Source organism: Phyllostomus discolor, chromosome 2, assembly GCF_004126475.2.
Source record: "Phyllostomus discolor isolate MPI-MPIP mPhyDis1 chromosome 2, mPhyDis1.pri.v3, whole genome shotgun sequence".
In the NCBI taxonomy this organism is placed as follows: domain Eukaryota; kingdom Metazoa; phylum Chordata; class Mammalia; order Chiroptera; family Phyllostomidae; genus Phyllostomus; species Phyllostomus discolor.
This window is the reverse complement of record NC_040904.2, coordinates 5,983,546-5,999,940: the sequence shown is the minus strand read 5'-3', so window position 1 is coordinate 5,999,940 and position 16,395 is coordinate 5,983,546. Positions and strand designations below refer to the sequence as shown.

At 37.7% G+C, this 16,395-nt stretch overlaps 1 protein-coding gene across 3 annotated transcripts in view; it reads left to right on the top strand.

Moving 5' to 3' along the window:
- The window catches only part of BRWD1 (bromodomain and WD repeat domain containing 1), a 102,430-nt gene that overhangs the window by 73,072 nt on the left and 12,963 nt on the right, over positions 1-16,395 (top strand). For all 3 annotated transcript variants that reach the window (XM_028504547.2, XM_036017440.1, XM_028504548.2), the window contains 6 exons: positions 32-178; positions 1,146-1,298; positions 8,588-8,754; positions 11,080-11,306; positions 12,750-12,917; positions 15,304-16,215. In XM_028504547.2, the coding sequence (XP_028360348.1) occupies positions 32-178; positions 1,146-1,298; positions 8,588-8,754; positions 11,080-11,306; positions 12,750-12,917; positions 15,304-16,215 (1,774 nt within the window). The remainder of the gene's footprint in view (positions 1-31; positions 179-1,145; positions 1,299-8,587; positions 8,755-11,079; positions 11,307-12,749; positions 12,918-15,303; positions 16,216-16,395) is intronic.

Here is a 16,395-nt window from a genome sequence, read left to right as displayed (position 1 = left end):
AATACTTGAAATATTGTGAATATATTTTTAGGTCCATGCTTGGAAAAAAAGGAGTGGCAAAGCAAGCAACTATGTTGAAAGCAACTGGAAGAAACAGTGTAAGGAACTAGTGAACTTAATTTTTCAATGTGAAGATTCTGAACCATTTAGACAACCTGTTGATTTGGTTGAATATCCAGTAAGTTGCCATTGTTTGACTGTTTGGGGCTTTTCTTATTTGTGTAGAGGAGATGGGGGGTGGAGGTATTTAAATTAAACTTTTAAAGAGTAAGATGTCTAGTTGTCACATTAGCTTTTTTCTCTTACTTGAGTCAGTTACAGGATGATGGAAGGCCTGTACATGGTGCCCATTGTCTAAGAAGGCCCAGCTCCAGGGAGACGATGAGATAAAAAGTGCCTATCATGGCTCTGGCGGGGTTGCTCAGTTAGTTGGAATATCATCCCATGCACCGAAAGGTTGTGGGTTTGATTCCTGGTCAGGGCACATACCTAGGTTGCAGGTTTGATCCCCAGTTGGGGCGCATGTGGGAGGCAGTCATTGTTTTTCTCTTACATTGACATGTCTGTCTGTTTGCCTGCCTCTCTCTCTGTCTTTCTTTCTCTCGCCCTCCCTAACTGTGCACCCACCTTCTCTAAAATCAATAAACATATCCTCAAGTGAAGATTTAAAAAAAAAAGTGTCTCCACTCCAGTAATAGGGGAATGGAAAATGACCCTCTAGGGGGCATGCTCACAGTTCTCTGTGCCCCCCCCCCCGCCCCCCTCCAGACCCCCAGGCATGCTACCTTTGCCTTTTCTTCTGCTAAACTCCAAGAGCCCTTCTTTTGCTTCTGTAATTTGTTTCCTGAGCCTACACAGCCCAGCTGGCTCACTTCTACCTTTGTAACTTTCCAAGTAAACTTTCTCTTATAATTTGGGGAGTAGGGGGAAGAAAATAACCAGTCCATGTTTTACTATCAAGTATAACTTTTTAGTGTATTTCTTACCTTGTCTCTGTGTGTGGGTCTTTTTAAAAAAAATTAATGATTTTTAATCTTCTATTTGTGTTCTCTTCTATAGTTTGGAATATCTTAGAGATCTGATGTATTTACATTTCTAAAATCAGGAATGAAATCTTTGAACTAATTATTGTTCTTAAAACCTAGGACTACAGAGATATTATAGATACTCCAATGGATTTTGGAACAGTAAGGGAAACTTTAGAAGCGGAAAATTATGACAGCCCTTTGGAATTTTGCAAAGACATCCGGTTGATATTTAGCAACGCAAAAGCATACACGCCAAATAAAAGATCAAAGGTAATTTAAAGCTGGTTTATAAGAAAAAAGAGGATGATCTGTGTAGATGACTTTCTGCTGGCTGGTAGAGGTTGGAACATTAAAAATAAGTGAGCAGAGTAGGACCACTATTGGAAATAGAGTTTCTGCCACTGACCAGATATCTGCTGTTGCTACCTCACAACAATTAATGTTTATCTTTCCTAAAGTTTTATAAACAAATGAGGATTGGCGGGTGAAGGCCTCACTGAAAAATTTACAAATTTAAATTTGATACGTAGAATAGGAAAAATCTATATTTTCATACATATACAGAAATCTTGAAAAGTGGGTTGAAAACTTGTGATAGAGCTGGGAGAACATTAAAAGGAAGAAAAGGAAAGTCTGAAGGTGGGAGTGGATTACTGATGTAAACTAGTATTTTGGATCCCAAGAAGAAGCACATGAGCTATCTGATTATTTAAGAATACAAGTATGGAGTACATTCCTAAATCTTTGTTTAAAAAGTTACACATCGGATAAATTTTGAGAACTTGTTGAAGCATAATAAATGTACAAAAGAGCACATATACTGTCAGGGAATTTTTACAAACAACACAAATCCGTGTGGTCAAAGTGCTAGGTAATTTTAAAAAACAGCATTAATTTGAGAAGATTTTAAAGTAAAGCGCTTGCTTGATACAGTACTTCCTCTGTCATCAGTGACTGTCATTATTAAGTAATCATTTTGTCTTCATTTCACTTTCCTCCCTATACTTACTATCAGACTTCCCTTACATTATCGGTGCTTGTCTCAATTTGAGAACTCTTATCATTGCATTCAGCACCCAGATTGCTTATCGGATCAGTTTAACATTCAAGTCTAAATTTTTCAGGCTTGTGTCATTGTCAGTATTCACCATTTTTGAGACTGTTCCTTTCTAGAAAGAAAATAAACTTCCTTCATGTCTTTTCCTTTTAAACACGTTTGAGGATTTATACCATAAAATTCACCATTTACAGTGTAGAATTTAATGGTTTTTAGTATAATCAAATTTTCAAATTGTTCAGTCTATGTAACATAAAATGTATAATTATAACCATTTAAGTGTATAACTTAGTGGCATTAATTACATTTACAATATTGTTTAACTACCACTGCTATCTGTTTCCAAAACTCTTTCATCATGCCTAACAGAATCTCGGTAACCATTAAGCAATAACTCCACACTCTTCCCTTCCCTTAGCCTTTGGTAGCCTCTGATCTATTTTCTCTTTCTAAGAATTTGCCTGTTCTAGATATTTCATACAAGTTGAAGAATATAATTTGTCCCTTTGTGTCTAGCTTATTTCACTTTTTCATAATGTCTTAAAGGTTCATCCATGTTGTAGCATGTATCATAACTATTTTTTTTACTGTAATTGTCCATTGTATGGGGCATTTTGACATTTTGTTTATCCATTTATTTCTTATAGACACTGGAGCTATTTTTACTTTTTGTCTATTGTGATTAATGTTGCAGTGAATATTGTAGTAAAGGTATCTGTAAGAGTTCTTGCCCTCAATTTCCTTGGGTATATACCTAAGTGTGGAATTGCTGGTTCATAGGGTCATTGAATGTTTAGCTTTTTAAGGAACCAGCAAACTGTGTTCCATCATGGCTGAATTTTACATTCCCACCAGCCAAGTGTGAGGATTCCAGTTCCTCCACATCTTTGCCAACAGTGGTTATCTTCTTAGTTGTAGCCATCCTAGTGAATATGAAATATTATCTCAAATTGTGTGTGTGTGTTGTTTTTTCTTTTTTAAAAAATTTTTATTCAAATGAGTTTTTTAAAGATTTTATTTATTTTTTAGAGAGAGGGGAAGGGAGAGAGACAGAGAGGTAGAGAAAGAAACATCTATGTGAGAGAAACATCGATTGGGTTGGCTCTCAGAGGCTCACAGCCTTGGACCTTGCCTTTAGTCTAGGCATGTGCCCTGATTGGGAATTGAACCAGTGACTTTTTGGTTTGTAGGCTAGTGCTCAATCCACTGAGCCACACCAGCCAGGCCTCTCACTGTGGTTTTGATCTGCATTACTCGTGTGACTTACTACAAATTGTACCTGGGATATATTTTAATCAGGTATGGCAGGACATGCAGATGAAATGACTGCCATGAAAGGGTAAGTTTATACTGATAGATTCCAAAAACAAGGAGGCATGATTCAACACGTAGGGCCACGTTGGGATGGACCAGCATTGGTCAGTAGGCAGAGGAGAGGAAAGGGAAGATTACAGCACAGAGCCTATAGTATTGAGGTTTTCACAGGAAGGCAAGGCAGGGCAAAGTAGAGTTTTTAGGATTGGCTATCTTGAATATTCCCTGGAGCTCTGAGTTACAGGGGTGGTCTCGAGATGTCTGGTTCCTGGCTCTGGGGTGATTTAGGATGGGAGGAATGGAATAGTGGCTTGATATGTGAGAATTTGATAAAGAAGTTAGGGGTAGGGACTCTGCATTGTTTTGTATATCAAAGGCATGCTTTTAAGAGAATCCTTTGCTTGCTCTAGGAATTAGCTAGCTACGTGAGGGGCAGTCTCTCCAGAATCAAGTTTCCAGCTGGTTGCAAACCAAAAGTTCACTGGTTTGCTTCCCAGTCAGGTCACAGGCCTGGGCTTCAGGCCAGGTCCCTGGCAGGGGGGCATGCGAGAGGCAACTGGTTGATGTTTCTCCTGCACATCAATGTTTCTCTCTCTCTCTAGTCCCTCTCTTCCCCACTCCCTGTAAAATCTTAAGAAACAAAACAGAAAATATAGTTAATACACTAATGTTGACATCTTTTCATGTGCTTATTAGCCACTTGTATATCTTCTTTGGAGAAATATCTAAGTGCTGTGCCCATTTTCTTTTGTTTTAAGATTTTATTTATTTTCAGGGAGAGGGGAAGGGAGGGAGGAGAAACATCAGTGTGTGGTTGCCTCTCATGTGCCCCACACTGGGGACCTGGCCTGCAACCCAGGCAGGTGCCCTGACTGGGAATTGAAACAGCGACCCTTTGGTTCGCAGGACAGCATTCAATCCATTGAGCCACACCAGCCAGGTGCTCTGTCCATTTTCTAATTGGATTTTTTTGTCTTTGTGTTGAGTTGTAGGAATTTGTTACTATATTCTGGATATTAAACCCTTGTCATATAAATGTTTTCCAGATATTTTCTCTCATTCTTTAGTTTGGCTTTTTTTCCTGATTTTTAAAAAATATATTTTATTGATTACGCTATTACAGTTGTCCCATTTATTTCCCCCTTCACTCCCCTTCCCCTTCACACCCTCTCCCACCCAAAATCCCCCGTTTAGTTCATGTCCATGTGTCGTAAGTTCTTTAGCTTCTGCATTTCCCATACCATTCTTGCCCTCCCCCTGTCTCTTTTCTACCTACCATATATGCTGCTTATTCTCTACCTTTTCCCACTCTCTCCTCCTCCCACTCCCCTGTTGCTGTCCCTCCATGTGATCTCCATTTCTGTGGTTCCATTCCTGTTCTAGTTGTTTGCTTAGTTTGCTTTTATTTTAGGTGTGGTTGTTAATAACTGTGAGTTTGTTGTCCTTTTACTGTGCATATTTTTGACCTTCTTTTTCTTAGATAAGTCCCTTTAACATTTCATAAAATAAGGGCTTGGGGATGATGAATTCCTTTAACTTGACCTTATCTGAGAAGCACTTTATCTGCCCTTCCATTCTATATGAAAGCTTTGCTGGATAGACCAATCTTGGATGGAGGTCCTTGCCTTTTATAACTTGGAATACTTCTTTGCAGCTCCTTTTTGCCTGCAAGGTCTCTTTTGAGAAATCAGCTGACAGTCTGATGGGAACTCCTTTGTAGGTTACTGTCTCCTTACCTCTTGCTGCTTCTAGAATTCTCCTTCATTTTAATCTTGGGTAATGTAATTATGATGTGCCTTGGTGTGTTCCTCCTTGGGTCTAACTTCTTTGGGACTCTCTGAGCTTCCTGGACTTCCTGGAAGTCTTTCCTTTGCCAGATTAGGGAAGTTCTCCTTTATTATTTGTTCAAATAACTTTTCCACTTGTTGCTCTTCCTCTGCTTCTGGTACCCCTATAATTTGGATGTTGGAACATTTCAAGATGTCCTGGAGGTTTCTAAGCTTCTCCTCATTTTTTTGAATTCTTATTTCTTCATTCTTTTTTGATTGTATGTTGTTTTCTTCCTTCTGGTCCACTCCATTGATTTGAGACCCAGTTTTCTTTCCATCACTATTGGTTCCCTGTTCATTTTTCTTCATTTCACTTAGTGGAGCCTTCATTTTTTCATCTAATTTGTGACCAAAATCAACCAATTCTGTGGGCATCCTGATAACCAGTGCTTTGAACTGTGTGTCTGATAGGTTGGCTATCTCTTGGTCGCTTAAAAGTACTGGCTCTGGGGCTTTGATTTTTTTCCTTCCGTTTGAGCCGTTTTTGGAGGGGGTTGGTTCTGGTTGTGCCTGTTACATGTGAGGGGCGGAGCCTTAGGTGTTTTCCAGGGTGGGGCAACAGTTGCTGGGTTGTAATGCTGTATGTTGGGGTGAGGTCAGAGAGGGAACAGTGGTACTTGCTCTGCTCTCTGTCGTCTTTCAGTCCCTTTTGCCGCTTTCCCCAAGCAAACTGGACCTTTCTGGTGCTGGTTCCTGGGTGGGTGGGTTTGTGTACGTTCTCGGACCCTGTGGGTCTCTCCAACGAACTCTCCTGTGAGGCTGGGAGTCTCTCCTAGTACCTCTACAAGTGTTTTCAATCAGTGCTTTTAGGCTTTATTTCCTGGCACTGCAGCCCTGGGTTGCACAGTCTGTCTTGTTGCCCATTTTCATCTGGTTTATCTGTGCTCGAATGTGTGACTGTGGACAGCCAGCCGCCGTGTGCACCACACTGGGTCTGCTAGTTGCCTCCCCACGCTTGGGGCTTGCCAGCCACCATTTTTTCCTGCTGCAACCCTTCTCTGCTGGGCAACGACTCCGCCCCTCTTACCAGTCTGGATGAATGGTTATTGGGACTTCCGTACAGTTCAGTTTTCTGTCTGTTCTGGTGGTTTTTTTGTTTCTAAATTTTTGTTGTCCTTAATTTTGGTTGTGCAAGGAGGCTCGGTGTCCACCTGGGCCTCCATCTTGGCCAGAAGTCTGTAGTTTGTCTTTTAACTTGTTCATAATGTCCTTTGATGTATAAAAGTTTCTCATTTAGATGATGTCCATTTAATCTTTTTTTTATTTGGTGTTTTTTGCTTTTGTTTTTATGTCTGCGACTTCTTTGTCAAATCCAGTATCATAAAGATTCACCCCCATGTGTTCTTCGGAGAGTTTTGTGGTCTAGCTCTTATATTTAAGTTGTTGATCCGTATTCACTTAATATTTATGTATGGTGTAAGGTGGAAACACATTTGACCCAGCACCATCTATTGAAGAGACTGTTCTCTTCCCGTTGAATAAATTGGGCACCATGTGAACCCAGTTCTATTCATTGCATCTGTGTGTATGTGTTTGTATGTCTGCCTGTCTGTCTCTATGTCAGTACCACAATGTTTTATTTGCTGTAGCTTTGTAGTAAGTTTTAAAATCAGGAAGTGTGAGTCCTCACACTTCTTCTTTTTCAAGATTTGGCTACTCAGGGTCAGGGTCCCTTGTAATTTATTGTGAATTTGAGGAATAGCTTTTGCCATTCCGAAAAAGTCCTTTGCATTTTTTATAGAGATTGCACTGAATGTGTATATTGCTTTGCACAGTAGTGACATCTTGATAATATTACCCCTTCCTCTTTCTTAACGGGGGATGTCTTTCAATTTATTTAGGTCTAATGTCTTCCAGCAGTGTGTTGTAATTTTTGGTGACAAGTCTTGACACTTCCTCGGTTAAACTAATTCCCAGTTTATTGTTTTAGATGGTAGTGAAATGCAGTTGCTTTCTGAATTTCTTTTTTTGATTGTTCATTGTTGGTGTATAGAAACACAACTGATTCTTGTGTATTGTTGTCCCCTATAATTTTGCTGAGTTATTTATTAGCACTGATAACTTCTTGTGGATTCTTTGAGAATTTATATATAGAATCATGTCATCTGTGAATAGAGATAGTTTTACTAGTACCATTCCATTTTGAATGATTTTTATTTCTTTCTTATTGTTTAATTGCTCTGGCTAGAATTTAAAGTATGGTGTTGAATAGCAGTCATGAAAGCAGCCATCTTTGTCTTATTCCTGACCAATTTCAGTCCTTGGGGAAGGATTTTTCAGTTTTTCACCATTGTGTATGATGCTAACTGGGTTTTTCATACATGCTCTTCTTCATGACAATTTTAGCATCCATTTTTGTTAATGCTTATTTTCAATTCAAATGTATTCTTGAATTTTACATGAAAGCTAATGAGAAAACATGAAAAATGATAAGATAATCAGAGGTTTCAAACAGAATGAGAAAAAAATCACTCGTTAAAGATGGTGACTTCTGTTAGACTTCAGGTTTGAATGAAAATAATTTAGTGTATGCACAAAATATTGGAAATAATTGTTAGAGATTATATCAAAGATATTAGCAGGGATGACAAATTTCACATATTTTATACTTATATGGTATGCATGTGAGGCATATAAGAAATTGAGTTATCTCACATGCTTTTTTATTAAAGCTTCTGTAGTGTTAGAGTCTCTCCACTCACCTCTCCCGTGCATAAGTGTGATTGATAATTACCTTTTGAACATAAGACTTTCATACTTATTTTCAGGAGTGGTTGTGGACGAACAAAGACTACTTCCTGTAAATACATAGCTGTACCAAATGTTCCTTATAGTATCACTTAACATCACATTACGGTTCTTTTAAAGATTTGATGTTATTTAATTATAAAAATGGTTAAAACTCGATCTTTCATATAAAAGTTTTAGGGCATATTTTCATCCTTCTACTGGATGCAAGTAATTCTATCTGTAATTCATATTTAGATCTGTATCAAAGGGAGTCAAATTTCAAGTAGACACTGGCGTAAAAGTTTCCTTGCGTCAAGGAGATACTACTGTTTTGCTGCCTGAGTAGCACCCTGAAAACCAAGTTCCCATCTAACTTTTGGAAAAGGGGGCTTTATTAGGTTTGGTTTGTACATGTAGATGTGAAAATGGGAAAAGCCAAAATACTTTCTCTTTCTTGCAGACTCTTGCAGACGTCATTGAAGGGAAGGGATGGGAAATAAAGTCAGCTATTGTCTATGACAGTAATATAATACAATAGATTGCAAGTAGCCTCAATGATTACAATCTTATTTAGAAAAGTATTTTTAAAGATATTTTGTGGTTATAGTTTTGCTTTCATATTCTTACAGATTTATAGTATGACTTTGAGACTCTCTGCCTTATTTGAAGAAAAAATGAAGAAAATATCCTCTGATTTTAAAATTGGTCAAAAATTCAATGAAAAACTTCGAAGAAGCCAGAGGTTCAGGAGACAGCAAAATTGTAACCGTGTCAATCAGGCTAACAGAAGTATCAGGTGATTTGCCAGCTTTGTATGCAATACTGTAAAATTTCAGGTTGTAATACCATCTTTAATTTTATTATGATAAAAATTCTCATTGTATATAGTATATTCAGAGTAGTCCTTTTTTGGCTGGAAAGCATTCCATGTGTATATAGAACTAGTGCATTGATTTGTAATTACATAAATTTATAAGCATTTAAATTTATCTGGCAACTAAATATAATGCACTTAGGTGTGGATTTCCTTGAGTTTATTCATCTTAGAATTTGTCCAGCTTTGTGGATGCGTAATATTTTTCATCAAATTTGGGTGGTTGCCAGCTGTATTTCTTCCAATATTTTTTTTGCCTTTTTCTTCTGTTTCTAGTGTTGCAGTTATACGTATATTGGTGGATGTATAACTCTGATGCTCTCTTCATTTTTCCCCCGGTATTTTTCCTTTATGTTTTCCAGATCGGATCATCTTTATTGACTGACCTAACTTTACATTCACTGTTTCTCGTACCAGCTCAAATCTGCCCTTGGGTCCATATTGGCGTATTTTTTTCAGTTGTAATTTTTAACTCCAGAATTTCCATTTGGTTTATTTTCCATAATTCATCCCTCTTTACTGATATTCTCTGTCATCATATTTTCCTTTAATTCTGTATACAAGAATTTATTTCATTTTCAGATATTTATAATTGTTGACTTACTTGGTCAAAAAGCTCAGAAACAGCTGAAGTAAAACCAATGAATTTAGAAGTAATAATTAGTAAGTTTATTGTGCAAAAATCAAAAAGACTTTGTAAACCAAGAGCACTCAAACGAAAACATGGAATGAGACTCGGTATATTATTAAAAAGCAGTTTATAGAGAGAACTGTGACTGTTGCTTCTTCATGGTGATTGATTATAATACTCGAATTTTCAGTGTTTACCCAGCGATAGCTTTGGGAAATAGTGCAAGTTTTGCTTATGATTTCCAGAGGCATAAGTATGAAGTGATGTAGGTCAAGTTAGTTGTGCAAAATAATCTAAATTAAGCTTTATTTGTATGGCTAAACTGGCTTTGTCTGCTCAGAATTTTCAAGGCTTGTCGCTGTTTTTCATCCGGGTCCTTTCAGAGACAGTTTCTGTTGATGGTATCTTTTTCCTGTATATGGACAAACACTCCTGTTTCTTCATATGTCATGTAATTTTTTTGTTGAAAACTGAGCATATTTATTTATTTTTATTGATTGATTTTCAGAGAGAGAGAGAAACACCCATTTGTTGTCCCACTTATTTATGCACTCATTGGCTGCTGCTTGTATGTGCCCTGATCAGGGATCAGACCTGTAACTTGGCGTTATCAGGATTAGGCTCTAGCTAACTGAGCTACCTGGCCAGGGCCCAAACTGGGCATATTTAATTATATAATCTGGCAATTCTGGAAATCACATCTGTCCCAGGTTTTATTATTGCTGTTTGTAGAAATTCTGGATTCTGATCCTTCTCCCTTAGTGATAGAAGCTGGCAACCTTTCGGCTCGCAGGCTGACACACAGCCCACTGAGCCACACCAGCCTCAGCACAGTAATTACTTTAAAAATTGTGGTCATCTTTTAGCTGAAATGCTTGAGATACTCCAGAAAAGCCCTTACCCATATCTGTAATATAAATGCAACAATTAACTTGTATTACATTTCTACTATTTTCCCCATGGCTCAGGGGCCAAACATGGTGAATTGGCACATAGATGTAAGCAGTTTGGTCTTGGAAAAAGCCTTTTAGTTCATTTTTTTTTAAGTTGAATTCACTAGGGTGACCTTGGTTAATAAAATTATAGGCTTAAGGGGTACAGTTCAGTAATACAGCAGGTGTGTATTGTGTGTTCATCACCCCAAGTCAAGTCTCCTTCCATCACCATGTCACTCCCCACCTTTCTCCTGCCATCTCCACTCGCCTCTTGGCTCTGTTCTTTCTGTTCGGGTTTTGTTGATTTCTCTTCTTAATTTTATAGTGTGTTTAGAAACATAAGTAGGAGACTAGAGAGAAAGTTGGGTCATACTGAGATGCAGATTCATAATGTGAAAAATGCCTATATTACATAAATCCTGGCTCACCTGTTTAATCCAAAGAACTTGAGATATTCAGTGTGATTTTCTCTAATTGTTACTTGGATCAGTTGTTCATTACTTCAGTTTGTAATAAAATGATGTCAAATTTAGAGTAAGAATATTAATAGTAATTCATGCCAGAATAAGATGTTACTAATGAATGTTTTGATCTAAAATTATTTTTTTATTAAATAAGACACTTTTATTTAGGCATTTTATTTTGTTAAATATTGTTTCCTTTGTTCATCTCTTTGACCAGAAATATGAAGCAGAAGCGTTTAAAATCTCAGACGAGAGTAGTTACTGAGTCGGTGGGTTCTCCTACCCAGTCTACTTCCAGTCAGGCAGCTTACTCTGCGAGCCACAAGACAAGCGCCAGTGTCTCTTCAGGCGTCACTTCTGGCGACTCTTCCGATTCAACAGGATCATCAGAAAGAATAAGAAGAAATAGAACTGTCACTCTAACAAATGGTTCTGCCTTATCTGGTGAGAAGTGGAACGTTATGTTATTCAACTGCTGAGCGCTCAGACGTTTAATACTGCTAGTTACTGTGGGTTTGTAGGAAGGAACAAATATGACATGGCCTTCACAACTCAGGGAACTTAAAATTCAGTGGGAGACAGAAGTAACAAACACGGAGCAGTTAGATTATGTTTCATAAGTATTGTCCTTTGCAAATGGTACTGCCCCATTTTATGCAAATTTGAATCCTCCACATTTTAAATAATGCGATATCACACATACGCAAACTTTGGCATTTAAGTTAAAAAACTTTGACATTTAAATAAAAAGAGGCATGGTAATTAGAGCTGATGACCTGGTAAATTCTAAGTTATGTTATTGTTATTTGGTGGTATAACCAGCATTGTGTGGGTAAGGCTGTAGTGTTTATGTGCTTCAGTGCTGCTCTGAGTGATTTTGGTGAATTGTGATGATGATATAATTGTTGTAATGAAAATAATAGGATCAAGCAGGTAGAACGTACTCATGTTTAAGAGACTGGCAAGCCTTGCAGAAGCATCCCTTAATTGGGTCTGTTGTTGAGTAAGGGAGTCACATGAAGAATTCTGTTTTAAGAAGATAGATCATTTTGGAAGTGATATGCAGGGAAGAGGAAGAATCTGGAAACAGTCAATGTAGTAGGTAGTGGAATAGAGCAGGAGCAGTCAAAGCGGACAAATGGCAGAGCAATTTCAAAGGAAGAAACACAGTTTGGTGACCAGCATTTTTCTAACATATTCACTTTTTTCTAACATAGAGTTGGGTCACATAAGGTGTAAAATTTGTCTTTTAACAGTGTTCCCATTCATTTTGATGTTTTCATTCTGTGATAGGCATGTAAGAAGTAAGTCTGGATGAAGGAACAGGAAATTTGAGTTTCCTGTCTTGTGCTCCCACTGGGGCATACACTTTTTTATTGGGAATATAAGGGCGAAATGACCTGTACTATTTAAATTATTTCTTACTTTTTCCATTTTTTTAAAGCATGTAAAAATGACCATTATTGAGCTGAAAGGTACAATTATACTGTTAGGAAGGGCTATTTGAGAGAATTCCTAGATTTGAAATGTTGGATTTTAAATGATAGGTCTTTTCTGTTGGAAATGCCTGTTTCATAACAGAAGGAAGTGGATAGCAAGGCTAATTAAATGTTTAAATGCAAGTTTGTTTATTAAATATATAAACTGAATTTTCTGAAACCAGGAGTAATATGTTACTTTCAGAAATAAGAAGACAGATTTGATTTGGTATGATGATTATGTACCTTTTGATACCAGAGTTTTATCAGCTGTTTTTTCAAATAATTTTAAAGAATATACTCTTAAGTATTTTAAGAATCTGCTCCAAGTCGTCTGTTGTGAAGTAACTGCTTATGTGTGTAAAGATAGAATATATATAATGAACTGTTGATGCTTTATTTTTTTTAGAAAGTGAAATGGAAGATTCCTTAGGTACCTCTTCATCATCTTCAGCTTCAAGTAGTTCTGAGGAAAGCAAGGAGAGTTCAAGAGCTCGCGAACCCTCCTTACGTGGAAGGCTGGCCAGGAGCAGCAGCCTCAGAGTGACCAGAACCAGAGCTGCCCAGAGAAAAACTGGTAAGAGACTCTCAGTGATGCCTTTGGAGGAATGTATATCAGGAGAATTCAAAAGCTAAACATTAAATGGCTTATGATTAAATGTTTTTTAGGCTTTTTAAAAAACTGAGGTGTAACTGACACATAACATTATATTAGTTTCAGGTGTACAACATAATGATTTGATATTTGTATACACTGTGAAATGACCACAAGTCTAGCTCCCATACATCACAATATATAGTTATAGAAGTTCCTTTTTCGTTTTTCTCGAGATGAGGACTTTTAAGATTTACTCCTTTAGAACTTTTAAACATGCAATACAGTATTAACTATAGTCACCATGCTGTACATTAAATTTCCATGATTTAGATTTATTTATTTTACTTGAAGTTTGGACCCTTTGACCCCCTTCACCTATTTCACTGTTGTCTGTATCCATGAGCTTGGTTTTGTCTGTTTTTTAGATTCCACGTACAAGTGAGATCATATGGTATTTGTTTTCCTCTAACTTATTTCACTTAGCATAATGCCCTTAAGGTCCCTGTGTGTTGTTGCAAATATCAGGAATCCATTCTTCTTATGGCTGAATAGTATTCCGTTGTATCTGTATATCACATCATCTTTATCCATTCATCTATTGATGGACACTGCTTGTTTCCATATCTTGACTATTGCAAATAATGCTGCAATGAACATGCAGGTTCATAGAGCTTCTGGAATTGTTTTTGTTTTCTTTGGATAAATACCCAAAAGTGGAGTAGCTGGATCATATGGTAGTTCTAGTTTTAATTTTTTGAGGACCCTCTATGCTGTTTTCCATAGCAGCTGCACTGGTTGACATTCCCACCGACAGTAGGCAAGGGTTCCCATTTCTTCACACTTTGCAAACACTTGTTCTTTTTTTTTTTTTTTTTTTTTTTTTTTGATACTAGCCACTCTGATACCTCACTGTGTTTTGATTCATCTTGCCCTGATGATGAGTGGTGTCGAGCACCTTTTCATGAGCACGCTGGCCATCTGTATCTTTTTTGGAAAATGTCTATTCAGGTTCTTTGCCTGTTTTGAATTGGATTTTTTTTTTTTTGAGTTGTAGAAGTTCATGATTTCCTTTGTTCTGCAGAAGCTTTTAGTTTGATGATTTATTTAGTCCCACCTGTTTGTTTTTGCTTCTGTTGCCTTTGTTGGTCAAAGCCAAAATGGGTCTCCTAAGAGTCAAAGAATCATCAACAAAGCCAATGTCAAGAGTTTATTGCCTGTGATTTCTTTAGGAGTTTATAGTTTCAGGTTTACATTCAGGTCTTAAATATATTTTGAGTTAATTTTTGTGTGTGGTGGTGTAAGATTGTAGTCTAGTTTCCTTCTTTTACATGTGGCTGTCCAGTTTTTTCTATACCATTTATTTATTTTTAAGCATTTTTAAGTTGTTGTTCAAGTACAGTTTTCTGCCACCCCCCCACTACCACAGCCCTACCCCCCCCCCCCCCCCCCCGGTTTCTGTCCCTCCTTGTTATTGTCCATGTGTCCTTTATAATTATTCTGCAAACCCTTTGCCCTTTCCCCCTATAATCCCCTCCCCTCTCCCCTCTGGTCACTGTCAGCCTGTTCTCAATGTCAGTGTCTGGTTATATTTTGCTTGTTTGTTCATTTTGTTCATTAGGTTCCTCTTAAAGGTGAGATCATATCGTATTTGTCTTTCACTGCCTGGCTTATTTCACTTAGCATAATGCTCTCCAGTTCCATCCATGCTGTCGAGAAGGGTAGAAGCCTCCTTCTTTCTTTCTGCTCTGTAGACTTCCATTGTGTCAATGTACCATGGTTTTTTGATCCATTCATTTACTGATGGGCATCTAGGTTGCTTCCAACACTTGGCTATTGTAAATTGTGCTGCCATGAACATTGGGGTGCATAGGCTCTTTTGGATTGGTGTTTCAGGGTTCTTAGGATATAATCCTAGCAGTGGAATTGCTGGGTCAAAAGGCAGTTCCATTTTTAGTTTGTTTTTTTTTTTGAGAAAATTCCATACTGCTTTCCATAGTGGTTGCACCAGTCTTCATTCCCACCAGCAGTGCACTAGGTTCCCTTTTCCGCTCACCCTCTCCAGCACTTGTCTGTTACTCTGTTTAAGATGGCCATTCTCAACAGCCCTACACCATTTATTGAAGAATCTGTCCTTTCCCCATTGTATATTCTTGGCTCCGTTGTAGTAAATTTATTGACCATGTACGTGTGGGTTTATTTCCAGATTGTCTATTCTTTTCCCTCCTTCAGGCCTTTTAGATTTAGAAAGAAAAATCTGGTTTGGGTAGTAAAATATAAGCAATATCAGTACTAAAATAATAAAAGTCATTTTAAAAATGTTGAAATAAGGAAGACCTTTCTAATCTTATTGTTACTTTATTTCTAGGTCCAGTTTCTTTAGAAAATGGATGTGGCAGAAAAGCCACTAGAAAGAGGGTCTATTTAAGTGACTCTGATAACAATTCAGCGGAGACTGGTGGAAGTCTAAAAGCTCGAGCTGGAAATAACCGGAAGGTGCTACGAAAGTGTGCTGCTGTGGCTGCCAATAAGATAAAGCTGATGAGTGACGCAGAGGAAAATTCTAGCTCTGAAAGTGTCTGTTCTGGCCGTAAGCTGCCTCACCGCAATGCTTCTGCTGTAGCTAGAAAAAAGTTATTATATAATTCTGAAGATGATCAGAGCTTAAAATCAGAAACTGAAGAAGAGGAGCTAAAAGAAAAAAATCAACCATCACCAGGGTCCAGCTCTCATGCTGCCCAGAATAATGTGAGTGAATCTGAAAACAGAGATTCGGAGTCAGAAAGTGACTTGCAGGTAGTCCGGAAAAGTTGGCACGCTAATGGTTACAAGTCACACACTCCAACAACTTCTAAAACAAAATTTCTTAAAATAGAGTCCTCTGAGGAAGACTCTAAAAGTCATGGTTCAGATAACGGACGCAACAGAACTACTGGCCCGTCAACTTCTGGGCAGAAACTTAAGGCAAGAAGCATCTCAGGGGAGGAGGAGGAAGCAGATTCTGAACCAAGAAAATATGATGGTAGGAAATACAACACGGGTTGCAAGAATGCTGCTTTCCTTAAAAAAGCAAAGATCTTCAGTGATTCAGAGGACTCTGAATCTGAAGAAGATAGAAAAGATGGTAGATGTCACAAAATGGCAACAACAAACCTGATGTCAGGAAATCTGAAGTGCGAACCTATTGCTGGGTCCCACTGTTTCTCAGATCATGTATCTGAAACTGATTTGGATTCAGATGATGACAAAACAAAAAACAAACCAAACAATTTTATGAAAGGTAATTGAAAACATTTCATTGATTTACTCTTACTGTCCTTTTCTCATAGCATACATTGCTGTGTGCTCACGTAACTGTTTGTTGAGCACATCTAGTTTAATTCACGTAACAGGCAATCTTGGCCTTAAGTATTTCTGTAAAGATTTCATTTCTTGTATTGGTGATGGGGATATTGTATTG